Source organism: Ursus maritimus, unplaced genomic scaffold, assembly GCF_017311325.1.
Source record: "Ursus maritimus isolate PB19 unplaced genomic scaffold, ASM1731132v1 scaffold_10, whole genome shotgun sequence".
Taxonomy (NCBI): domain Eukaryota; kingdom Metazoa; phylum Chordata; class Mammalia; order Carnivora; family Ursidae; genus Ursus; species Ursus maritimus.
This window is the reverse complement of record NW_024423344.1, coordinates 8574074-8601371: the sequence shown is the minus strand read 5'-3', so window position 1 is coordinate 8601371 and position 27298 is coordinate 8574074. Positions and strand designations below refer to the sequence as shown.

Sequence of the window (27298 nt, the reverse complement as noted above, 5' to 3'; positions counted from 1 at the left end):
CTCTGCTGTGTATGAGCATTTAGGAGGTTTCTAGTATTTTGCCATTACTTGTTTATAAGTATAGGTTTATGCGTGTAGTCCTCGAAGTGGGCTTGCTCGCTCAAAGGATGAGCGTACATGTCGTTTCATTAGCTGTTGCCAAATGTTCCTCCAGAAGGGTCACGCTGGCTTGCATTCCTCCAGAGATGTATGAGAAGAGCTGTTTCTTCACAGCCTCGCCAGCACAATGTGTTGTCATACTTAAAAATTTTTGTCAGATTGATAGGTAAGAAGTGATATCTCAGTGTTGTTTTAATTTATGTTTTCTAATTATAACTGAGTTGGAACATTTTTTTTTCATATGTTCAAGGGCTATTCTTTATGTCTTCCTTGGGTAAATTGTCTATTCAGTTCTTTTCCCCATTTTTCTACTGTGTTTTTGTCCTGTATCCCTCATTGTTAAAAAGTTCTTTATATATTAGGGGTATTTTATTTGTAATATATGTTGCAATATTTTCTTCTAGTATGTCAGATTTTTAAATTTTGTTTTGTTTTGTTTTGACTTATTCTGTGCCTATCTTTTAAGATCTGGCTCAATTTCTGGACTTCAGTGAAGCCTTCTTACTGCCACCATCCCAGCTTGAAAATTACTTCTCCATCCTCCGAAGTTCCAGGACATTTAAATATACCTTTCAAAGCAGTTGGTATCTTTTTATGGGGCACATCATATTTCACCTCATATTTTAGTTATTCCTTCCTACTAGACTTGAAAGCCTTTAAGGATAAGATCAGTGTCTTTTCATCCTAGTCTCATCGTGCCCAGTAGATGGTCTAGCACTTATCAGATATTAAGTAAATGAACTTATGAGTTACTTGCTGAATAAATGGACAAGTAAAACCAGAAGTATGGCTTATGATCAGTAGCAGGAGACCTACCCTGCTCTTCACTTGAAGAAGCTTGTGTGTGTGTGTGTGTGTGTGTGTAGGCATGCTATGCTATGTGTTTGGAGGGTAGGAGGGGAAGGGTCCAGAGACAGAAGTTGCTACCACACCCTCCTTTCAATATATCTCAATTACTGAAAACAAGCAGAAGTATGGTGGTAGCCATGAACCTATGGGGGTATCTGCCCAGAAAATATTTTGGTTTTTAATTTCCTCTAATACAGATGCCAATTTACTCTTACTATGTAGATTCTTATCTACATACCAACAATCACAAAAACAGTCACGTCTGTATTATGAGTTTTATGAGCGTTGTCTGTATACTCGCTCGTTAGAGCCGCTGCACCGGAGTATCACAGCCTGGGTGACTTAAACAACTAATTTGCTGTCTTGTAGTTCTGGAAGCTTCAAGTCTGAAATCTGGATGTCGACGGGGTTAGTTCCTTCTGAAGGCTGTGAGGAAGGGATCTGTTCCAGGCTTCTCTTCTTGGCTCATAGAGGTTCATCTTCATATTCACAAGGCGCTCTTCCTGGTGCATGTCTTCTTCAAATTTCCTCTTCTTATAAGAACCCACCCTAACAGCCTCCTCATTTTAACTTGATTACCTGTGGAAAGGCCTTATGTCTAAATAAGGTCACATTCTGAGGTAGCAGGGGTTAGGATTCAACACAGGAATTTCAAGGGGACACAATTCAGCCCATAACAGTATGTAGAACATACGAGAAATGCAGCCTAAACTTATCTATCTTCTTTTTTTTAAGATTTTATTTATTTATTTGAGGGAGAGAAAGGGCAAGTAGGGGCAGAGGCAGAGGGAGAAGCAGGCTGCTCAGGGAGCCTGCCATGGGACCCTACCCCAGGGCCCTGAGATTATGAGCAGAGCCGAAGGCAGATGCTTAACCGACCGAACCACCCAAGCGCCCCTATCTCTTCTTTAGAGAATTGTAAATAGTAGGATTTTCAGTCAGTAATATGTTCTCCAGTGTTGTGGGCAGTATGTCAACACAAATCTATTTGATAAAGGTCCCAGCTAAGAAGAGGATGTAAAAACACATGCTAGTAGAAAATTCACTTTGTTTCCACACAGGCATCAGGACCCCCAGAAGACCTCGGGTGTGCCTTGAAGCCTGAGAGCACACAGGCGGTCTATGGAGCAGCCACTGTGGAAGTGGACATGTTGGCATCCATCACACTCCAAGTACTGGTCAACACCCCGGGGAACATTTCCTGTCTCTGGGTCTTTAAACACAGCTCCCTGAATTGCCAGCCCCACTTTGATTTACAGAACAGGTAAGTGGGGGGCGGTGGGGGGGGAGCACCCACAAGGATTTTGGGAGGAAAACTTCCTTGCCATAGAACGTAGTTCATATGGAGTTTCTTTTCAAATGTCTATCCATATCCATTGTAACTCGTATCTCCAGTGAAATAATGAACTAAAAATATAGTTAGGGCAAGAATACATGGCATTATGTATTTATCAAATATACAGGATGTATAACACAGAAAGTGAACTCTAATGTAAACTATAAACTTGAGTTAGTGCCAATATTGGTTCACCAATGGTAACAAATATACCACACCTGTGCAAGATGTTAATAACAGGGAAAACTCCGTGTGTGTGTGTTGGGGGGGAACATATGTGGGATCTCTCTGTACTTTCCACTCAATTTTTCTGTAAATCCAAAATTACTCTAAAAAATAAAGCCAACTTAAAAAATTACGTATAGATATAGTTAGGGCCTAAGAAGGCAGTGAGTGGCTAGAAAAATGTAAAACAAACTGTGAAAGAATATTTGGGATTTTTGCCGTGTCTTGTTTTTTTAATCGGATCTTGTCTTAAAGATAAAAAGTTAGAAAATGTTCATTACATTCTGCTTCAAGTAGTCAGAAGCTTCTTTCTGGGAAATGCTTGGGGAAAGAACATTTGGTTTTAATCTATTCCGTTTCACAGTATAATGAGCAGAATTGCCGGTGACATCCACGAAGTATTTTAGTAAGAAATTGATCTGGGTGTGAGGAACATGGCTCTCGTGTTCCAGAAAAATATCTTGGCCAAGAATTGTGTTGGAACCGCCAAGTCTGTATCTAACTCCGTGCTGATTGCTGGCCCCTTGCTGAGACCAGATGGGGGCAGGAAGAAGGAGGCACAAGTCATTCAAATGTCCACTTGATAATTCTAAGACTACTTTGCTCTCCAGTTCTTGGGGGTGTTCTGGTGCCCCAGGGTGTAGAAGAGGCTCTGTCTTTCCAGGAATAGTGCAGTTAGTGGTACCCAAGTGACCTGCAGCGAGTATCCTGCCTGACTGAGGTATGGGGCGACATCTCTGTGACTGACCTGTACCAAGCTGTTCGCATTTGCTCCTGTAAGGTCAAACAAACTCTTAAGTAATTTTTAGGACAGTGGCTATAATTCTGAAGTTAGGTTCTAAATCTTGGAGCACATTCATTTTCCTTTCCTCTTTTGAGACTGTATTACTCACTTCTGTTTTTTGGTTCTTTGTGCCTTGGGGTTAAACCAAAGCACTCTTCTATTAAAAATTTTGGCTTCAGTGTTCTGACAGTCTTACTAAAATTTTATGCCACAACAGCTCTCCCTGGATTGAGACCAAAAAAGCAAATGTAGGGTTCTTGTCATTCCGTGAGACGTTGCCTTTCTTGATTTAGGACCGACGGTCCCATTTGTTAGTGCACGTCATAGGCCTTATATGGATTACTTAACTTAGTACCAAAACTATTTAGCAACTTTTCTTTTTTTTATTTATTTATTTTTTTTTTAAAGATTTTATTTATTTGACAGAGATAGAGACAGCCAGTGAGAGAGGGAACACAAGCAGGGGGAGTGGGAGAGGAAGAAGCAGGCTCACAGCAGAAGAGCCTGATGTGGGGCTCGATCCCAGATCACCGGGATCACGCCTTGAGCCGAAGGCAGACGCCTAACCGCTGTGCCACCCAGGCGCCCCAGCAACTTTTCTGCCTTAGAGAATTACAGAAACTTAGCTCTGGACTCGTGGCCAGAAAGCTTGAACACCTAGGCTTTGCTCACTGTCTTCCAGTCGTTTATGATAGGCAGAAGCGTTCGCGAATGATACCAGGAGAATGGATGGTTCAGAGAAAGAAAGCATCTCACCAGAATATCTGCAGGCATGAACCAAATATGTATCCTTCTAACGTACTGTCGGTATGAGTGCAAGCACAAGTATTCTCCGACCACGCAGCCTGGAGCTCTAAAGGCAGGGCCGGGCGTCTCTGACATAACGTGCGTTTGGGTTGATTGCCTGGGCGCCTTGTTCAAAAGAGGATCCCAATCCAGTAGGTCTGGGCAGGGCCTCAGAGTCTGCATAACTGTCAACCCTCAGCAGAGACTAACACCGTTGGAGAAATTCTACGCTTTGAGTAGTAACGACCTAAAGGTCAGAAAGTGTAGATTTAGGGGCGCCTGGGAGGCACAGTCGTTAAGCATCTGCCTTCAGCTCAGGGCGTGATCCTAGCGTTCTGGGATCGAGCCCCACATCAGGCTTCTCTGCTGGGAGCCTGCTTCTTCCTCTCCCACTCCCCCTGCTTGTGTTCCCTCTCTTGCTGGCTGTCTCTCTCTGTCAAATAAATAAATAAAAATCTTTAAAAAAAAAAGTGTAAATTTAAAGCCAACATTACTCAACAGACTACTAGAGAATATTGTAAGCTTTGATGAGAACAGGTGTCACCGAACACATCGAAGTTGTTTCTTGGAAGAGATTGCTCCCAGCCAAACTGATCTCTACTGAATACCTAAAAAGTTAAAAGCACAAACACTGAGCCATCCTTCTCCTTACATATATGGGATTTTCCCCTTCACGTAGGATAATGCCTTGTGTTGGATTTTGCTTGAATTCTTTCATCTACGGAGAGAGTCACACAAAACAGAATGTTCCTTATCTCTGGGTATCTTGCTTGTATAGTCATCTGGGTCTGCAAGTGGGGAACTGAGACTGGTGGCCAGGTGACTGAGCAACATGACTGTGGATGTGCTTGTCGTTGAGGGGAACGGTCTGCTACTGCTGGTGGGAGTGTGCCCCCAAGCCTGTGCCTTTTGAGACAGGAGCCCCCCACCCCCACCCCGAGAGGCCCGAAAAGCATGAGGTGAAGGTGCTGGAATGGAGGTCACTCACTCTGAAGGGAGGGCCTGGATGAAGTCAGTCAAACCGACCAGGCTCAGGCAGAGTGAGAAGCTGCCAGCCCCCCATGCCACAGTCAGAGATGGAGTTGTGGGGGCCCCTGAACCACCTGCTGACTCAGGATGAAATGTTATGTTTTAGTTTCACACGTTTTCCAAAATAACCAGTTCTCTTTCTTGTTTTTTTTTCAGAGGAGTTGTTTCCATGGTCATTTTGAAAATGACAGAAACCCAAGCTGGAGAATACCTACTTTTCATTCAGAGTGAAGCTACCAATTACACAATACTGTTTACAGTGAGTATAAGAAGTAAGTGCGCCTTGCTACTCCGTATTCACGATATTCCACTCCTTTGGAGCTTTCTACCAGCTGCTCGGGACACAATACTCAGGTTTCCCTCAGTATGTAGTTGAATGGATTGAATTCACTTCAGCCATCCATGTAACCCACTGAGACTCTGGCCCATCAGAATGAACACTCTTGAAAACCCACGACACTCTGGTCAGCCCTCCTCCATCCTCCATTTTTTCAGTGACATATGACTGACAGGGAAGAAATGGAAAACATTTTGACCTTGACCTTGGAGTCAGAAGTATGGAGAACATTTTGACCTTGACCTTGGCGTCAGAAGTCCTGGATTCTTATACTGGATCTGTTACTACCACCTTTGGCAGGTCACTTAACCTCTCTGAACCTCAAATTTCTTATCTGTAAAATGGGGATAAAAATACATACCTCACGGGATTGGAAGATCTTTGCACCATCCGCTAGAGCTCTCTGAGATACGAAACTGTCTGTGTCCGCTCTAACGAGGTAGTCACTGGCCACGCGTTGCTATCGAACACTTGAAATGTGGCCGGTGTGACTGAGGATGACAGTGTTCATTTTATTCGTGCTAAGAAGTTAAAAATTGAACTTAAGTCACCACTTAAGTGGATACTTGATTTATACAAATGCTAGATCACTAGGCAAACCGCCAGGAACAATCCGAATGTTCTTATCCACGGAGGCAACTGTGCGGTTGGCAGACTCACCGCGTGCATGTGCCTTCTGGCTTCTCGTTTCCTCCCAGTTATGCACAGGCCTAGCAACTGCACAGACGCGGCACTGTGGGTTCACTGTGTGAACGCTTGACCTCACATGACATGCGGGGGCTAGAGGTAGGTGCCTTCCTAAGCGTCCTACTGCCTTTAGGGATCAAGGCAGTGCTCCCAAAAGTCTCGGTTTATGCCTTTTTTTTTTATTTTATTGTTTAGATTTTATTTATTTATTTGACACAGAGAGAGAGAGAGCGCAAGCAGGGGGAGCGGCAGGCAGAGGGAGAAGGAGAAGAGGACTCCCCACTGGGCAAGGAGCCTGATGTGGGGCTCGATCCCAGAACCCCAGGATCATGACCTGAGCCAAGGCAGTCGCTAAACCGACTGAGCCACCCAGGCGCCCTTATGCCATTTTAAATTAGGTTCCCTGGCCACACCTGAGCCCCCTCTTCCTTGTCAGTGACTTGAAGGTGCAAAGCCAGGGTGTGGTGCACGAGTGTCCAGCCCACAGAGGTGCCCTGGCTCAGAGATAACCACGGACGGTGTTCTGCAAGTACCGTCTTTGCTGAGGGGATGCCGCATGTACCATCTCACAGCCTCACAGCAATCCCGCCTTCACACGGGTGGGAAACCGGACACACTGGGCACCACTAGAGGCCAAGTCTACACAGTCTGCACCACACTGCACTGGAGCTTGTGGTCGTAGCTGCTAAAAGAAAGAGCACCTGTGGCCATTTAGATTCCCAGAAGTGTCATCTTAACTGGGGCCGGGGTGGGGTGGTAGGTTTCTAAAATTGGCCTGTAAGGCAAAAAATCTGGTAAAGTCAAAATTTGTCAAAATTTCTGAAAAGCCCTTCCGTTTACTCTGAAATTTATAGGACCAACCAGAGGCCTAGAAGCTCAAAAATCAAGAGATACCTTTTGTTTCTCTTTGATTTTGGTCATTTTCCCTGTCCCCTCCTCAGTCCCTGACCCAACTCTGTGGGACAGTGAGTCTGTGTGCTTCAGGTTGGAAGGGAATCAGAGATTCCTTGCTTTCCTTCTTTTTTTGCCAAGTGTTTAGAGTTGAATTTGTGTCGGATGAGTGGTGTCTGCTGTTGTCTGTATTATATGTAGGGTATCTTCTTTTCACTTAAGATTTATAGTGTAAAAACATGACAACAACTATTCAAGTAAATTGTAACATGCTTTTAACATTCTAGGTGGTGAGGTTAAAAAAAAATCAGGTGGGGGAGAGTTGGCAACAGTCAATGCGAAAAAGAGGAAAGGGTTCACCAGCAAACCACAGGTTAGCAGTAACCAGCAGTTAAGGCCTGGTTGCTAAAAAAAAAAAAAAAAAAAAAAAAAAAAAAAAAAAGGAAAGCTGAACCTGGGCAGTGTTTGTGAGAATGGAATGTCTAGGTTCAGGAAACGAATGGATGATTATTCTTCTCAGATGGATATGGACAAAACAGAGCAATCAGATAGTGAAGAACTTGGAATTTCTTAAATTCTAACACCTGAAGGACTTGAGAATGTTTAGCACAGAGAAGGAAATCTTTTGAAGGGAGGAGACTGATGGCAGTGTAATGTAATGTACTTTTCTGCCATATGAGTCAAGGAACCTGGCCTAACTAGTTAAAATACCTTGGATGGCGAGGGGGCACCTGAGTGGCTCAGCTGGTTGGGTGACTGACTCTTGGTTTCAGCTGGGGTCATGACCTCAGGGTCGTGGATCAGGCCTATGTTGGACTGCACACTCAGCTCGGAGTCTGCTTGTCCTTCTCCCTCCCCCTGCTTGCTCTCTCTCCATCTTTCTCCTCCTCTCTCTCTCTCTCCAATAGATAAATAAATAAAGTATTTAAAAAATAATAATAAAAATAAAACACCGTAGATGGTAATTATCTCCCTTGACCTTTGTTTCTGATTTTCAATATCTGAAAGATTTTCATGTGGAAGTAAAGCTACACTTAAAAAAAAAAATTGCTCCAGAGGGTAGAGTTGGGACCAATGGTCCGAAATTGCAGGAAAGAATAAAAATCACCACATAATGAAAAAAGATATTCACATAATCAACAAAGGATTAATAATCATAATAGGTAAAGAGCTTCTATAAATCAGTAAGAAAAAAACAGTAGAAAAATGAACGAAAGACATGAGTGGGCATTTCACTTTCAGAACATGAAACGTAAATGGTCAATAAATATGTTAAAATAATAAGTGAGAAAACCAAATTAAGACCACACTGAGAGGGGCGACCTGGAGGGGGTGGGCTCAGTCAGTTAAGCGTCGGCCTTTGGCTCACGTCATGATCCTGGGGTCCTGGGATCGAGTCCCATGTTGGGCTCCCTGCTCAGCAGGGAGCCTGCTTCTCCCTCTACCTCTGCTCCTGCCCCTCCTTGTGTGCTCTCTCTCTCTCTGTCAAATAAATAAATAAAATCTTAAAAAAAAAAAAAAGACCACACTGAGATACCATTTTATACCCACTAGATTGCTGAAAACTAAGAGTGAGTAGACAGAACAACGGGAAATCTCATGTCCTGCTGCATAAGTTAAATCAGTACAACCACTTTGGAAAGCAGATTATCGCTGTGTGTAAAGCGAAAGGTGCTCATATCACATAAAGCAGCAGGTCCCCTCCTAGGTATATTAAAGAAACTTACACACCTGCCTCAGTAGAAATGTACAGAAGGTTCATAGCGCCATTGTCGGTAAATGCAACAGACTGGTAATAAGCCAAATGTCCATTACAAGAAAATGGAATAATAGATGGTAATATATTCACCGATGGAATACTGTGTAGCGGTAAAAAAACAAATATAGTATAGCTACATGCAAAACCAAGGATGAATCAGCAACATAAGGTTGGATGAGAAAATGAAGTTATGGAAGACTACATATTGAGGGATACCATATTCTGAAGATCAGAAACAAGCAAAGCAAACCAATATATTGTTTGGGGACACACATCTGTGTGGTGAAAATATTTTTAAAAGCACAGGAATGATAAACACAAAATTCAGGATAAAGGTTACCTAGGGTTGAGATGGTGGGGAGCATAAAAGTAGATTTGAAGATATTTATTAATATTCCAGTTATTAAGTTGGATATGGGCCTATGGGAATTTGTTTATTATTACGCTTCAAAATTTACATTTCACATATTCTTTTATGTGCATATAAGTATATATATGTATTACATAATATTTTTAAACAAAATGAATTATAAGGCCAGAGATTGGAATTTAGAACAGGGAAATTTTCTTTTAAAGGAAAAGGTTTCTTGAAAAATGGAATGATCTACCCTGGCCTGGGAGGTAGTGAACTCCTGTCGCTAGAGGGGTCCACTCAGAAGTGGAAGTTTGTAATGTTAAGCATTGCGGGGAGCAGAAGACGGGGGGAGGTGGGAGGTGTGATGGTCCAAAAAGAATGGGAAGCCAAACTGAACCTCTGAATTCTGTTCCAATTCTAACTCTATCCTCCTGTATTTCTGTGTTTTTAAATCAGTGTATTTCTGCCTAGTTCTAGATAAAATCATGGGAAACCAGTTGAGTCTTCAATACACGGGCTTTAAACTTTATGTTATTTCTAGTTTTCTTTTTCCTATGCAAATCACTATTTGTATTTTTACCAGACCACACTCCACTTAACTTTACTTGTGTGTAGGTTTATGAAATGCCCCAAGAAATGAGCTAAGAGGACAAATGCTAAAGTTGGCATTTCATCCAGAGTTGAATTTAATATATTAGAAAGGAGGGAATACGTTATTGCATATATTTGGAGGGGAGCAGAAGATTCTGCTTTGGTATAAAATATTAAAATTTTCTTAGTGATGTAGAATTCTTCTTTTGAGGGGGTGGCTAAGACAATTAGTTTTAAAATATTAAAATGTTAATAATTTATGATACTCTAGGTACACTGCTTTACACATTAAGGAGACCTTTCTTCAGAAAAATGGAAAATCAGGACGCCCTGGTCTGCATATCTGAGAGCATTCCAGAACCGACCGTGGAATGGGTGTTCTGCGATTCACAGAGTGAAAGGTACGACATTTATAGATGTAGTTGCTATGATTGCTTTACTGTTTGGTCGTTTTCTAATAGAGCTGACATCACACTGTATGTATCAATCGGCTCATCGGCGGAATGGGGGTGGGAAACGCTACAGTGAGGAAATGAATCGATACATGTGAGGTTCCTCCAATGGCTGGCGCCTGGCAGACAGAACCTTATAAATGTTTACTTTTGTTTTCCATACGTGCCATAGCTAAGTTCTCACAAAATGAGAAGACATGCAGCTTGAACTAAGTAAAATTGACTAAACAATTTTAGTGAAAAATGGAACTAAGTAGAAGGAGAAAAAGTAAAAAGTTAGGTTACCAAGTGATAGGAATGTGATCACAAATTTTAGAGGAAAAAGAAGGGGTTACCTATAGATGCGTATGTAAGGTGTGTATAAGGAGGAGAAAAAGATGGGCAATGTACACCCCAAAATAGTAATAGCTGTTATCTCAGAGTGGTAGGAATATGGACAATTAAAATTCTTTTCTTTGGGTTTTTCTGTATTTTCCAAGTTTTCTGCAAGAACCCAATGATTGTTGTTTTAAAATAAGAAAAAACTACCCTGAAGGAAGGATATGTCAACAAAGAAAAGAACACATTTGAGTAAAGTGGTAAGGGAGGGGTGGTCATCCACAGGCTCCAAAATCAATCCCTGCTCTCGGAGGGACAGTGGTTAGGGCAACTCTCGGGGAGGAATCCAAGTCTGCCTTATGCTGAAAAGGGGGTGTCAGGGCGTGGGGTTAAGGATGAGGAGGTGAGGGTGGGGGTAAGGTGGGGCCAAGTGGGGCCCTGGTGGTGGTGATGGGGTGGAGTGGGGGCCTGAGAGGGCGGGGCCTGAGGGGTAATGGTGAGAGCTGAGGGGGTGGGGGCGCGGAAGAGAGGGAGCGGGTGGAGGTGGTGAGATGGTGGAGGGGGTGGCGGTGGGAAGAAAGACGTGAGGGTGGGGGGCTGAGGAGGGATGAGGGTCTGAGGAAGGGTGGGGGATGTGGGGGTGTGGGCGGAGTGTGTGGTGGGTGGGGTGGTGGTAAAGGGATGGAGAGGGGGGTGAAGGGATGGGGGTGGTGGTGAGGGGTACCTGAGACCCTCTGACTTCTCTCCTGAGTCACACCTCACCTCTTCCTCGTGGGCTCTGCGGACGGGTGACTTCTGCTACTTTCTTCTCTTCCTCTCCGTCTTCGTCCTCTTCTGGGCTTCAAAGAAAAGATGCTCACCTTGTTAAGCTGTATTGAAACCTAATGGTGCTTTTCCCTTTCTCTTGTCTTTTTTCCCTCTTTCTGTCTCCTTTCTCCATTCATTTTCTCTCTCTCTCTCTAAACAACAACAACAAAAGAGGTCACCAAACCCCCCCAAATTTAAACTTACATAAAATGTATGTGATTTGAGGTTCCTGGCTGGCTCAGTCCGGAGACTGTGGGACAGCTGATCTCCTGTGATAAGCTCGAGCCCCACACTGAGGTTAGAGCTCACAAGAAAAAAAGAGAAAAGAAAGTATGTAATTCTGTCTAGTGTTATTCTAGTTTTTTGGGTTTTTTAGTGTTATTCTAATTCGTTGAGATAATGACTCACTCATTAGAAACCTTAGATTTCGGTATACCTTTAGACCCCGTTCCTTTTTCTTAAACAGGCTCTAGAACCTTTCACTTTGTTTTTCTCCCACACTTTCATTTGTAATTTTAAAAGGTGTTTGGTTAGATGGCTCTTTTTTTCTGATTGCAGCTGTAAAGGGGAGAGTCCCGCTGTTGTTACAAAGGAGGGAAGTGTGCTTCATGAGCTGTTTGGAACAGACATAAGGTGCTGTGCAAGAAACGAGCTGGGCAGGGAGTGTACCAAGCTGTTCACAATAGGTAGGACCATGAGCTGGGCTTCTTCTCTTTCCAGTGACTATTCCCGAGGAAAAACCCGAGACTCACAGTGACTGCTTAGGTCATCACTCACCTTCAGAGCTGCCATAGTTCTTTATGCCACTTAGAAATTTCGGATTCTGGAGCTGCTGATTTCTTTATGAAAGGATAGACAGTCTCTAAAGGATTCTTCTATCCAAGCAGCTCCTAACATTTGAGATGACGGTACAATCTTTGTTCTTCAGAATGTTCGGGAAGTATTTTGCAATGAGGCGGGGGGGAAATCACCTTGTTTTCTCACTCGGGATGTTTTCGTCCTCCCAGATCTAAATCAGACGCCTCAGACCACACCGCCACAGTTATTTCTGAAAGTAGGGGAACCCTTGTGGATAAGGTGCAAAGCCGTTCATGTAAACCACGGATTCGGACTCAGCTGGGAGCTAGAAAATAAAGCCCTGGAAGAGGTAATGTGCCGAGTTTGCATTCTGGAACTGCAGAAACAATGGACGCAGAGTATGGGTTGAAGTCATTAAATTCAGACTCTGTTGTATTAAAATCTAGGGCCGCTACTTTGAGATGAGTACCTACTCCACAAACAGAACTATGATACGGGTCCTGTTTGCTTTCGTAACATCCGTGGGAAGGAACGACACCGGCTATTACACCTGTTCCTCCTCAGAGCATCCCAGTAAATCAGCTTTGGTTACCATCCTAGGTAAAGCAGGCTGCTCACGCAATCTTTACTGATGCTTTCGGTTGCTTTAGTGTGGACCGGGAGGTAGGTACTGCAAATGCTGATGCCGGTAGACGTTGGTATCAAAGCTGAGAACAGACTGAAATAGCACAGTTTTGTAAATAGAAGCTGCCTCCGCCCTTCCTTTCCACTTGAGCCATGCTCGCTTGAATGCCACTGTCTTTGCGGGGTCTTTGCATTGTCATTTTAATGTGCCCATCTTTTGGCGGGTGCTTGTCTACCAAGAGACTAAGTTTCCTAGGACGGGAATAATCCCTTCTATCCTTGGGGTCCCAGAACCTGGTAGAGAGCCTGACGCAAAATAGGCACTTGATAAATACTCATTCTGAGAACCAAGGCAATGACAGAAGGGACAAGCACTTACATGCACGGAAATTGGGGGGCTGCGTAGGATTGGAAAATAACCACACTTAAGAAATCTCAGACCAGCCGTACTGAAAATGCTAGGAAACGAAGTGATTGTCATTGCAAACTAATAAAGAAGTGCTCCATAAAGAAACCGGGTGAATACTGCTGGCTGGATTGTTCTAGTTGTGCCCGAGATGGTTTTATGTGGGATGCGTCAGTCACCGAGAGCTGTTGTGACTCAGTAGAGGGCTTCCAAATTCTGTCCGTCAGATCCCCCGTGTGGACGTGCTTGGCTGGGCTGGGGGAGCCCTTCGATCTCTTGAAATTGTCCACAAAATCTGGAGGTTGATTTTATATACATTTCTTTGCGAAAGAAGTCAATTATTTACATCCAATTCTTAGAGGACTCTTGACTGCAGAAGGTGAGGAACCCAGGCTTATAACTGGGGATAGGACTTCTGTTTTTCTTGTCAGATTATCAATTCTGACCTGCGGCATGCCCACATCAGAGTTTTCTTATGTTAAACTGATGAATAAACATTTATTGTATCTTTTCAATGTATGTCTGTATGAATCCCATCTAATTTATAAATGTACTCTTTTTTTTTTTTTACAGAAAAGGGATTTATAAACGCTTCCAAATCAAATGAAGATTATGAGATTGACCAGTATGAAGAGTTTTGTTTTTCTGTCAGGTTTAAAGCGTACCCACAAATCAGATGTACATGGACCTTCTCTCGAAAATCGTTTCCTTGTGAGCAGAGTGGCCTTGATGATGGGTACAGGTAAGCCAACAAAGAGTTGGGGGGCTCACCAGGCTTAGCGCAACCCTCCTTCTTGCCCCCAGAAGAGCAGTTTCGTATTACGAGTTTATATTTTATTGAGTTGACTTGGAAGACAAGAAAAGAAAAAGCAGAGATGAAGCCATTGTAATAGTCTTCTCATCAGTTCAAATAGTGTAACCCACTGCACAAAACCCAGAAAGAATCCTGTGAGTTTGAGGATGGTTCCGTGGCATTTTCTGAGTCACTAGATCGTTACTTCCTATTTGAGAGTACTGTGCTTCAGTATACAGAATCTCCCTTGTACATACGCAGATGATTGAGGAAGTAAAACCCCTTAAAAACAGCAAAACATTACCTATAAGCGTATTGATTTAACTTTTCAAAAATGTAAATGCAGAAATAGCCTAAGAATGAATGCTGAAGGAAAATTTCATTTTCCTGGGGATTTGTACGGCTGTGTTCAAGATTGTCCTCTGGAAGAAACACTTCGTTCCCTCTTTGGAAAACAGAAAACAACTTTTTTTCTTGTGTTTTCTATAGTTATGACACCTCTTACCTCTTAAACGTAGTCCTATGTAACCTGATTTCATGCTAGACTCTGAGCGCCTGAAAGGCACTTGTCATCTCTCAAGCAAGTCAGTGTTCTAGTCGTTTCCTGACATCTGATCCATAAACCACTTCCATAGGCATCATCTGGGCAAATGTTAAAAACGTGGATTCCTGGCTCCCATTCTAGACATGCTCAATAATTGGGGCAAAATGCCCAGATTCTACATTTTTCATCCCCTCTGGTGATTCCTATCCCAGGTCTAGTCTGCGTGCCAGCTACCAGCCACGTATGGCTGTTGAGTACTTGAAACGGGTTAGTCCAGATTGAGGTGTGCCGTGACTGTAAAATACACACTAGATTTTGAAGACCTAGTGTGAAAAAAATAGACTGTAAAATATCTCAGTTTTTATACTGATCGTACGTTAAATCAGAGTATTTTAGATATATCAAGTTAAATAAAATCAATGATTACTTTTTACTTATTTTTCTTTTTTTTTTTAAAGATTTTATTTATTTATTCGACAGAGAGAGACAGCCAGCGAGAGAGGGAACACAAGCAGGGGGAGTGGGAGAGGGAGAAGCAGGGTCTTAGTGGAGAAGCCTGATGTGGGGCTCGAACCCAGAACACTGGGATCACGCCCTGAGCCGAAGGCAGACGCTTAACCGCTGCACTACCCAGGCGCCCCTACTTATTTTTCTTTTTTATAGCTAACTGGAAAATTTACAATTACATATATAGCTTGTATTCTGTTTCTATTGGATAGCATTGGTCCAGGTGAAGGGAACGAGTTTTGTTTTGTTTTTTTAAACTGGATTCTTCTCTGTTTCACAATTCATGTGCTATTCTCCATGCCGCAAAATGATTTATAACGGATCCTTGTTTGCATTTTTTAAAAGGCTCTAATGCAGAGTTTGCATAGAACCCTCTCTTGCCCTAACCTCTTAATGTTCAAAGCATTCATTTTTTAGTTAATTAAGTACACAGCCTTTGACCTGTGAGCTGACCAATACCCACTTCCCTGACTTGGGGTTTCTGAAAAGCAAACTATTGACATCTTGGGCTGGATGATTCTTTGTCCTGGGGGCTGACCTATGCATTGTACGATGTTTAGCCGAGTCCCTGGCCTCCATCCCCTGGGTATCAGTAGAAACCCCGCCCCCAGTTGTGACAACCCAAAATATCTCCAGACATTGCCAAATGTCCCTGATTTGGAAAAATTGCCTGGGGTTGAGAACCACTGCCTCAGTGGGATGACCCCATTGCAGAAGCTCTTACTCTGAATTATCTAACTTTTGAAAGCGGGCGGCCAGGGAGTCAGCTCCTGTCTTTCTACTGAATTGACCGCCACAGGCCTGTGTTCAGATGGATATCAGTGGTGTCAACACCCACTCCCTTCTTTGTATTGTGACCCCGTGTCAGAGAAGCTCTTAGTGCTATGGGATTCTCTTTTGAACCTGATTCAAAGACCTGGAGGATCAATTCGATTTAATTCCACAAATATCCCTTAAATATCTTCCTGATGGGCTTGATGCTGTGAGGGTCTACAAGAAGGAATAAGGTAATGTCTCTTTCTCTCTCCCCACCCCCCACCCCCCAAAATTAGATAGGCACATTCAAAGGCAAGAGGCACCTGGGCGATGATTCACTGCTCCTTTGCTGCTGACTTCTGGCACAATCTCTTGAGTTTTTATAGAATCACAGATTAGAGGACCATGTCTCTGCTCTACGGGTCACGGGCCCATCTAACGGGCTAGTGAATTCCATTTCATTCCGTGGTCACGGTCTGTACCCCGGACCCCCAGCAATTCACCTGTAGAGGTAGCCAAGTGAAGAAATCAGGTTTGTTTATTAATCTGATTCTTAGAGCGTTCTGTGCCTCTTCCATTCATAATTACCCGGTAATACAGTTAACCTCTTTGTGTGTTGAATCTCGCCTGTGAGTTTATCAGCTCCACAGGAGGGGCGCTCTGTTGTCTCTCTGTCTTCATACAACACCTCGTTGAGGCAACGTGTATTTAATAAACGAATGAATTCATCATCACCCCTGCAGGTGGTGATGCGTAGCCTGGGCCAGAATGAGTCAGTGGCCGCCTCTGTGCCGTGCAAGGACCACACACATGACACTCACACTGACGCACCGGGTACAGAGTTGTCGGCGATAATGGTGCACCGATACCATGCGTCACCGTATCCGCCACATACGAAGGGAGGATGCAGCCTCCTTCTTCATGAAAAAGATGCTCAAAATACTGAACAAAAAATGAATAACGGAAAATCTAAACGTAGCTTCGAGTGAGTGCCCTGCATGTCTTCTGCTCTCCACAGCAGGCTCTGTGCGGAGACAGCAGGTGACCGACTCAATTATAATCTGAGTTTTTGCCCCCTTTTTGTGATAAAAGGTTTCCAATTTACTAATAAGCTAAAAAAATCATACAGTGAGACTCCTTTCCCTTCCTTACCACTTATGTTCAACATTTTAACCAAACTGAAATTTGTTTGTGAAGGACCATATTTTTTTTTTAAGATTTTATTTATTTATTTGACAGAGAGAGACAGCCAGTGAGAGAGGGAACACAAGCAGGGGGAGTGGGAGAGGAAGAAGCAGGCTCATAGCGGAGGAGCCTGATGTGGGGCTCGATCCCAGAACGCTGGGATCACGCCCTGAGCCGAAGGCAGACGCTTAACGACTGAGCACCCAGGCGCCCCTGAAGGACCATATTTTAATCAGTTTGCTGCAGACGACTTTCTAAGCAGAGCGACAGGAGCTTTTGTAGCTGTAACTGAAAGGCCCCAGCAGGAACCCTCCTCGTGAAAAAAGGCTATGGTGTGGTCATAGTGTGTGTGCCAGAAGTCTCAGCTTCCCCACCTTCACAGCTTCGTTTCTCCTATTTACTTCCTCAAACATCACACCCCAAGTGTGAGGGCTGGCCGTTTTGTTGACATTTTATCCCACTGTAATTTTCTAGCAGCCCTGATGTCTTCATCTCAAGAAGAGGTCCTAGGCTATTCATCTGTTGCTGTCCTGTCCCTGGAGACTTACTTAGAAATGCTGAATCTGCCTTAGCTTTTCCCAGTTTCGTGTTTAAAAAAAAAAAAAAAACCCAAACCTTAAGATGTTAGAATTATTTAGTGATTCCTTCTGAAAGAGTCTCCTTAGCTTGCCCGATCCCTGTGTTTTTCTTTTCCCTGGAGTATTTCATTTTCCAACACTCGTAGCCTGGAGTTCTGCACACACCGAGCATTAACGGAGCGCTTATGGGAAACAGCAGTGAGGTGGTCATGTGAGTTCTGGGCGGTGAGATGCTGTCCTTCTCAAGAACAGACTAACAGAAGAGAAGGCTCTCAAATCAATACATGATATGTAATTGCAGAAGTGTATAGGGCCTCTTTGGGTGGATTTTTTTTTTTCTGGAAAGAGATGGGCCTTGAACTCATATAGAAAGGAGGGAAAAGTCGTGTGGGTTCGGTGCAGCACCAGGAGCCCCCAGCAAGCCCTGCTGCTGTTTGGGGCAGCGGGGCTGTTCCTTTCTCCCAAAGACCCTGCTCACTGAGAGCGAAGCAAACTTCTTTAAACTCTGACCACATACCAGACAATGTGCACGTCCCGTATGTGGAGTATCTCATTTAATACCCATAATTCCATTTTTTGAAAGATGGAAACAGGCTGTTATTTGCCCACATGGGGCAAAGTCAGTACCCTTCCTTTACTCTTGTTTTCTGAAATTGCCTTAAAAAAATAGAAATAATACCAATAACTCAACCTCTAGAGATTCTATTTCAGACTCTTTCTATGTAACCACCATGATAGGAACATATAAATACAGGTTTTTGTACAAATATGACATTAATTTTGCCATTTGTAACCTGATTTTTTATTTAAAATATATCATGAGCATCTCTCTATAGTAATAAGTATATTATATCTTACCTTATTTACATTATCATCTTAATAGCTGCACAGTGTTCCACTTTTTTGACCATTTTGTTTTGACTGACTCCTGTTAATGGGCATTTGCTTTAGTTTTTTTTTTTCTTTGCATCTTTGTTTTTGTTTTAATGTGATTTTCTCACTGACAGTATACGCCACAGTAAAGTTTCTAAATTTCTTTTATATTCAAGATGATTACTGGACTTAATAAGCGTCCTAGTAATGATAATCTAACACGTATATTGTGTTCAATATGTGAGCTGGGCACCATTAAAGACATATCACACAAAACTATTTAATTACAATGTAACACAACGTTCTCCTTCCACAACCACATGAGGTCAATACTACTACTGTCTTCATTTTACAGATGAGGAGGTCCAGAGAGGTTAAGTGACTTGCCCAAGGTCACACCACTGGGCAATGGCAGAGTTGGGATTCTAGCAAAAACAGTTGACTTCAGAGCCTAGGTTTTTGACCACCTCACTCTACTGGCCCTGGACACCAACTCATTTCAAAAGTGTAAAAGTCCCACACCCAGTGTGTAAGAAAACAAAAATGCAAGCAATTTCTTTGGTTATTTAGATATAAAGGGTGCCTCCTGATGAGATGTGCCATGCTTTGTTCGTCAGGGTTTAATGGTTCTATTGCCCCAAGCTTGCTGACTCCCCTGAAATAAAATAAAAGCGAGCATGGTATTATACAGAGTAATACGAAATCCTCAGGGCCTTCCTCCCACCTCCTATCTTTATCTAACTCAGGACAGAAGTTCGTACAGATCAGATCCAACTTCGGCCTGGCCGTGGTCCCCCAGCCCCGCCGCAGGTGCATTCTGCGGGAGACAGAACGGCTGGCTTCCTGATGGGATGGCGCTCAGCGCTGTGTAAAGCCAGCTCCAGTCCCGTCAGCTCTTTGCTCTCCAGTTTCAGAAGCTCTCAGCTTCCCCAGTGCATGCTTTATTAGTCTCTGCATGCTGATTTGACTTCAACAATCCCTTGCTCTTTGAATAAAGCATTCTTCATTTTATAGCAGAAGTACTCCCTGAGCCTCTGCAAAGAGCCTGCCCTTCCTCGGCGCCTCCGCTCCAGGCACTACACAGAAAGTAGAGGACCTGCATTTCGGTTATGCCGAGGAGAAACCCCTTTGCATGGTTGTAATGAGAATACGTGTTAGTCCCCAAGATATTATTTCACTGTAAACTCCAGTGTCCTGATCTCCCGTCTCGTGCCAGCTGGCCATTTTTAGAAAAACCCTAAGGGGAAAGAGGAAGTTTTGAATCTCCCGATCACCTAGTTGGTTAGTCCCCTTGGAATTCCCAGGGGAGGTTCAGCGACACAGTTGTTGCTATTGCTAGGGTTACCTGTCCTCAAAGGGGTGGGACGGGGGCCCAGGCAGTTTAAAAGGACCTGGGTATTTGGCTTTGTGTTCAGGCTATGTATGTGACCCATTTCCTACCTGGAAGAGTGAGAACATTTCAGAAGCTCTCTCATCTATCCCATGGCAAATCATACTCCATTAAGACAGCACAAAAGACTTAGGAGAGAAAAAGTGTATAAAACATTTTGCTTTGGTCTGATGATAACCACAAACTGTATTGGTAGTTTCTTCTTCCATCCAATTGATTGGTGCTTTTGGCAGGGTGCCGGGCCAGCCACACTGGCTGCTTTTTTATCTCCTTTCTTCTTACTTTAGAGTCTTGGACTATCGTCCAGGGAGAATTAATGTTTTCCCTTTTAGAAGCACGCATCTTTCCCTTCTTGGGCCACTTAAACTCTGCCTTGTGACTCACAAGTAGTTACATTGACTTTTCTCCCTAGTGTTACAATGGTGCGTTTCCCCATCTTTCCACCACTTCCACTGCACCAACCATTTCCTTGTTTTCCAGAAGTAGGTCAGGATAAGAAATTCCACTTTCTACTTCAGCCTTCTTGCTGTTAACAGGGCAAACAAACAAGCAAACAGGGCAAACAAAACACTTGTTAAACGCTCACTTCGATAGGTCAGAGAAATAAATTCCCTTATCACTACACAAAGTCAGAATTACCCTTTAGCAGGGCGCCTGGGTAGCTCAGTCGGTTAAGCAGCTGCCTTCGGCTCAGGTCATATAGTTCTAGGGTCCTGGGATCAAGTCCCACATCAGGCTTCCCTGCTCAGCGGGGAGCCTGCTTCTCCCTCTCCCTCTGCCTGCTGCTCCCCCTGCTTGTTCTCTCCCTTTCTCTCTCTCTGTCAAATAAGTAAATAAAAAATCTTTAAAAAAAAAAAAAGAATTACCCTTTAGCTCTGGAGTTAAGGGCACAGAACACTGCTGTCGAATAAACATGGGCTCCAAAGCTGCTCTGTCAGTCAGTTGTCAAATCCGGGTGTTGAATCTTCAAGATCAGCAGGGATTCTGCTCTCTCCCTCTTCCACACCCACCACAGCACTTCTAGTTCTTTTTTCCTGGTGCCTCTTGGGTTCGCTCTTTCCAGTCCGTTCCTATTTTCCCTGCCTTAGACAGCACTTGTGTTTGCGTGCTCTGAATTCTCAAATCTGAACTTTTACTTCCGCTCTCACCAGACTTCCCACACTCTACTGGAGCTGCTCGTCTACCTTCACCACCAAAGCAAAGTTCTGTGAGAACAGAAACTTACCTCTTGTACCTCACTGTTGTATCCCCGATTCCTCCAATACGGAGATTCTACCGCTGATAGTAGAATGAATGAATGAATGAGTGAGTGAGTGAATGAATGAATGAACGAATAAATTCCTGTGTTACTGCGACTGCCTCCAGACCTCTCTCCAGTAAACTTTTCCTCCTGGCATCCGTCTAAAGTACAATACTGCTCATGATGGTCCTTTCCTGCTCAGCCATCTTCAGCATCTTCCTGATTTCCCCATTATTTTAACATTCAGCATCCTATATACCTGGTAGGCAGGGTGGCTAATCCCCAGGATTGAGTTATCCATGTCCAAATACATTGAGTGGTTGATGAGCACTCCAAGAAGATACTGGAGCCTGCTGAAACCACCTGAAGATTTCTGTACAAACGCAGTGGATTTGAGCCCTCGTCACTGTTAATTGCTATGAAAGTCAAGAGTCAGTTATAGGTCCTGCCTTGAACTAATGTCAGGGAGCCATCCTTTTAGGAAGCAGGGGGATCATGGGCTCCTCTCCCTATAGAGGTTCTTCCATATATCTGGGAAGTCAGACGAGTACAGAATGTATAGAACAGTAGGGGCAGGAAGGTTCTTGTCTCTTTTAGGAAGCCCAGCCTACAGGAATGTTTCTCAACCTTTAACGTGCATATGAATCACATGGAGATCATCTTAAAATGCAGACTCTTGGGGCGCCTGGGTGACGCAGTCGTTAAGTGTCTGCCTTCGGCTCAGGGCGTGATCCTGGTGTTCTGGGATCGAGCCCCACATCGGGCTCCTCCGCTGGGAGCCTGCTTCTTCCTCTCCCACTCCCCCCTGCCTGTGTTCCTTCTCTCGCTGGCTGTCTCTCTGTCAAGTAAATAAATAAAATCTTTAAAAAAAAAATGCAGACTCTCCGTCGGTAGGTTTGGGGTGGGACCTGAAATTTTGTATTTCAAACACGGTCCTAGATAATACCAATGCTGATGTTACTTAGCTGTGGACCGCACCACGCTTAGAGTAGCAAGGGCCTAGCATACAGACACCTCCTTGTCCCCTGGACTTCAGGGAGTCAGAGTCTCAAGGAAGACTCCCACGCATGCCGACATTCATTTCAGTGTCTCCTATAAGAATCTGGCTAAGTGTGTCTTTAATTCTTTTCCAAACAGCATATCTAAGTTTTGCAACCATAAACACCAGCCAGGAGAATATATATTCCATGCAGAAAATGATGATGCCGAATTCACAAAAATGTTCACGCTGAACATAAGAAGTAAGTTCGATTATCGAGAAATTTCATTCTTATGTCATAACTCCTTCAGTATGTATTAACTATGACCAGAAAGAGCTAAGTAATGGCTTAGAAGGGATGCTATAAGCTATTTTTTTATGTTGAAACGTGTTGAAATTTGACTTCAACTCTACCGACTTTATTTATATATGGATCTGTGTCTATAGACAGATAGATATAGATACAGATAGATATCTACATATCTCCTTCCATGTTCCTCCTTTGAAGCTAAGATACATTTTCTATGTCATCTCTGAACAGACTTTAGTATAATGTCTCATTGACTTTGGTACCTTGAAAGGTCATGTTAGGGAACAGCTAAAAGTCCTATTACTTGCCATTTGTTTGTCTTAGTAATTTCTGTTTCTTCAAAAGAAGAAGATATAAAAAGATGAGAGTACATTTCGTTGGACTTTCTGTAGGGGTTTCTCCTGAAGCTAAGAATCATTTTGATTCTCGGAGGTCACAGAGTGCACGTCTCGCCTTGCTACAGGAGGGGCCTGGCGGTGGAGAAGTGGTGTTTCACAGATGGGTGGTAGGGCTGCCTGGACAGAAAATTCCATACAAGGGATGCAAAGGGAATAACCAGAGGGCTTGAGTCATCCTGCATATGAGACACCCTCGCCGAGGCACAAACGGCCTGGAGCAGACTGGCAGCCTCGATGAAGTGAACGCTGACGCCGTTTCTGGAAAGTCCCGTACCACAGGAGCTTATTTTCCGTGTTATTCTCTATAGGGAAACCTCAGGTGCTAGCCGAGACGTCAGCAAGTCAGGCTTCGTGTTCCTCTGACGGCTACCCCTTACCATCTTGGACCTGGAAGAAGTGTTCAGACAAGTCTTCCAAGTAAGGAGGACATCGGCGTGTCTTGCGTTGGAAGAACATAGAACTCACCCTCTCTCTGACATGTTGACTCTTTCTCATGAATACAGTTTAAGAAGAAAGGATGAAGTGTTTAAAATATTTACCTTCTGAGTCAACCATAACTCTCAATGGTCGCAGATTGTTTCTGATGACTTATTTTTTTTATTTTAATGTTTTTTATTATATTATGTTAGTCACCACACAGTACAGCCCTGGTTTTTGATGTAAAGTTCGATGATTCATTAGTTGCGTATAACACCCAGTGCACCATGCAACACATGCCCTCCTTACTACCCATCACCAGTCTATCCCATTCCCCCACTCCCTCCCCTCTGAGGCCCTCAGTTTGTTTCTCAGAGTCCATAGTCTCTCATGCTTCATTCCCCCTGTTTCTGATGACTTATAACAGCGAATCCCTTTCAAAGCTCCCTAGACAAACCCTAACTTCTCATCTGACAACAGCCCCGCCTGCCTAACTTCTCTGTCTGGCATTTCTTTTCAGCTGCACAGAGGAGATCACAGAAGGAATTTGGAATATAAAGGCTAACAGAAAAGTGTTCGGCCAGTGGATATCGAGCAGCACCCTTAACATGAGTGAGGCCATGAAGGGATTCCTGGTGAAGTGCTGTGCCTACAATTCCCTTGGCACATCTTGTGAAACAATCCTTTTAAACTCGTCAGGTATCCATCAGCTGCTGTCGCAACGTACCACCTCCAGGAATTCCCCACTGGAAGGCCGTCCCCGCCACTGGCTTTTATTTGGGGAATTTCACCAGAGCGTGTAGGTTCGGTGTGTGAGACAAGAAGGCTCTTGAGTCAGGCAAGAATCCCCACTGAACATATGCAATTTTGTAATTCAGGGGCAGAGTGACTTCTACTTACGTGAGTGTGACTCACGCGTTTCAGGGATGGAGGTAGAACGATAAACCCCCAGAACAGGAAGTATCTACTGAAAGAGCCAATTCGAGAGAAACTGATTCAGTAATTTGGGGTCTCTACCATTTTCCCTCTTGGTTAATCTCCTTCTGTTCCTTTAGCCTGTGTTTTATAGTTTTGAGTTTGTTTTTTAGAACCCCCCATACTTAAACAAGTCGGAAAACTCCCCGCCTATACTGAGAGGTGAGAATCCCCAGCATCCCAAACGAACTTCGCGGTCATACGATACCTTCGTCAGGAGAGGACAAACTTCTCTCTCTTCTTTTTTTTATCTGACTTATATATCCCATGGTTTAACTAGGTGTCATTTGTATAACCCTAGTAAGCGATTTGTAAAACTAGGGTCAAAATCATTCAGAATTTTCTAGGAAGGGAACTTGTCCTTTAGATGAACATGGCCTGATTTTCCATGGGGAGGTGAGTATGTGTCAAGTGCTTGCAAGGACTGCAAATGATGGTTTCTCAAACAGGAGGTGAGAGACGATAAGGAGATTCCACTCCATCAACCAGGAACATAGGTTCAGTACTCAGTGACACTCTTGCCTTGCAGGGCCCTTCCCTTTCATCCAAGACAACATCTCCTTCTATGCAACAGTCGGGCTTTGTCTTCCCTTCATTGCCATTCTAACCATGCTAATTTGTCACAAGTACAAAAAGGTAAAAGCAAAGGTAAAAATTCATCCCTGTTTCCCTTTTCTGAGGGACTGCCTGTTGCTAATGGACCCATTATTTTGTCTCTGAAGCAATTTAGGTATGAGAGCCAGCTGCAAATGGTGCAGGTGACCGGCTCTTTGGATAATGAGTACTTCTACATTGATTTCAGAGAATATGAATATGATCTCAAATGGGAGTTTCCAAGAGAAAATTTAGAATTTGGTAAGAATGGAATGGCTCCAATGTTTCTGTAGCATTTCCTTTCTATTGGAAAATCTCTAACATACCCTCACTCACCATTTGTCTTGCAGGGAAAGTACTAGGATCGGGTGCTTTCGGAAAAGTGATGAATGCAACAGCTTATGGAATTAGTAAAACAGGAGTCTCAATCCAGGTGGCAGTCAAAATGCTGAAAGGTACAGTCAAGTGGGGCACCTGGGTGGCTCAGTCGGTTAAGCATCTGCCTTCAGCTCGGGTCGTGGTCCCAGAGTCCTGGGATTGAGCCCCGCATCAGGCTCCCTGCTCAGCGGGGAGCCTGCTTCTCCCCCTCCTCCCTGCTTGTGCTCTCTGTCGCTATCTCTGTCTCTCTCTTTCAAATAAATAAATAAAATCTTTAAAAAAAAGGTACAGTAAAGTGGAATGATGTCCACACAGTGCACAAAAATGGAGGCATGGTCTCCTGCCTCCTCGTCTACTCTTTTCCATCATTTTTAATGTTACTGCTTGCCATGCTTCAAGGCTAAAAGGGGACTGAGTTGGGGTTCGGTTCAACCAAGTTGTGAATATCAAATACAAGTCATGAACGCAAAACTCCACCTCTTCTTCCCCTTCTGGCTTTGTTGAGTGTTTCCGGCTTCAATATCGGGGGGTACAGTTACTACAGGCAGATGTTGTTTCTCACATTTTGACACAGACTCTGGGTAGAAGAACAAATTGAAGCCCTCTGTATTCTCACTTCCCACTCGTGGCTTCATGCCCTCCCACCTGGCCTCTGCCGCCATGCCTCCCCTCAGCATCACTCACTCAGCCAGAGCGCCCCAGTTGGGTTTTGCTGAGGTGATAGGAAGCCTGCAACAAACTAAATCTAATGGGCATCTTTCATTCTTCATGCTGCTCGAATTTTCAGCATAAATTGGCACAACTGACTGTTCTCTCCTTTGAATGCTTTCTTCCTCTGGTTTCCATGTCACCATATTCTTTTGTTTTTCCTCCTCCCTTTCGGCCTGCTTCACAGTCCTTTGCTGGCTCCTCGTCTTCTACCCAGCTTTCTATGTGGGGTTCCTGAAGTCTTGCTCCTGGGCCTCCTTCCCTTTTCACTCCACATGCTCGCCACAGACTGTGTCAATGACACCCATGGCTTTATCCCGTGTACCAATGGTTCTCACAATCGCGCCTCCCTTCTGAGCCTCAGGTATGTCCAGATGCTTGAGTGTCTCGAAAGTTTCCCGAATTCAGACCGAACTCCTCCAACCCTGGCCCTCCATCAGCGCTCCCTTGTCCGTGATTGATTACAAGAACCAGTGACTAGCCACATTCGCCACAGTTAGGCAAACCCGGAACCGTCTTCATTCTAGCACCCTACAGGCCATCCCTCTCAGGTTCCCGGCTTGGTGTTCCTCTCTTCATCTCTTGCCCAAATCTACCTCTCCTGAACCAACAGCTGCCCTAGCCTTCCAGGCAGATATCCTATATGCACTCTCACCTCCTTTTGGATTCTCGATATTGAAGCCCAAGTGACGATGATGAAACGCAAAGCGGGTCATTTTCCTACTCAACGTTGCCAGGTGCTTTTGATGACTCGTGAAGCCGTCTACACAGCCCTGCGCGATCTGGCTGCGTACCTCCCTACCTTCCCACCTCCCCACCTCCCACTCAGCACAGCAGCACACTGGTCTTTCAGTTCCTCCAGAGCTCCACGCTCCCTCCCATCCCAGGGCCTTTGTGCAAGCCGATCCCTCTGCTCACCCTTCCCCTTTCATGTAGTTCTCTCCCACTCCTCCTTTAGACCTCAGCACAAATATCACTTCCCCAGGGAAGCCTTCCCTCACACCACAGAAGGCATCAAGTTCCTTGCCCTGTGCTCTCTTAGCTCTCCGTAGGCTTCTTTCCCATGCCATTTATTACAGTTGGAATGACATATTTGCTTAATTATCCCATTAATGTCTTATCTGCCACATTAGTCTGTAAGCCTCATGAGGACAGGGCTTGTATCTGTTTACTGTGTTTTCTGTATTCAGTATGGAATGTTCTCTCTCCCTTCCCACTGTAAATTCACTTGGCTAACTCTTAGTTTTCCTCGGGTCTCAGCACAGGCACTTAGTGTCTCCTTCCACACCTCTCCACGGCTACATTAGGTGTCCCTCTTGTGTGACCCCCCAGCTCCCCTCCATTCATATGCCACTTCGCATTTATCATACTACATTATAATTGCTTGTTTACTTGTCTTCCTTTTCCAGGAGACTCTAAACTCCAAGAAGACAGGGGCTGTGTCTTATCTATCTTTCATTTCCCCATTGCTTGGCACATTGCCTCATACACCGTAGGCATTCAATAAATACTTGTTCAGTGAATGAATGGATAAGAATAA

The 27298-nt window shown here is 44.0% G+C and overlaps 1 protein-coding gene across 1 annotated transcript in view; it reads left to right on the top strand.

Annotated features, from left to right (window-relative positions):
* The window catches only part of FLT3 (fms related receptor tyrosine kinase 3), a 73205-nt gene that overhangs the window by 25242 nt on the left and 20665 nt on the right, over window positions 1-27298 (top strand). The window contains exons 3-15 of the mRNA XM_040621759.1: window positions 2010-2212; window positions 5265-5380; window positions 10000-10129; window positions 11864-11991; window positions 12313-12452; window positions 12550-12703; window positions 13707-13875; window positions 22137-22240; window positions 22995-23103; window positions 23624-23802; window positions 24608-24714; window positions 24801-24933; window positions 25023-25127. Coding sequence (XP_040477693.1) covers window positions 2010-2212; window positions 5265-5380; window positions 10000-10129; window positions 11864-11991; window positions 12313-12452; window positions 12550-12703; window positions 13707-13875; window positions 22137-22240; window positions 22995-23103; window positions 23624-23802; window positions 24608-24714; window positions 24801-24933; window positions 25023-25127 — 1777 coding nt within the window. The remainder of the gene's footprint in view (window positions 1-2009; window positions 2213-5264; window positions 5381-9999; window positions 10130-11863; window positions 11992-12312; window positions 12453-12549; window positions 12704-13706; window positions 13876-22136; window positions 22241-22994; window positions 23104-23623; window positions 23803-24607; window positions 24715-24800; window positions 24934-25022; window positions 25128-27298) is intronic.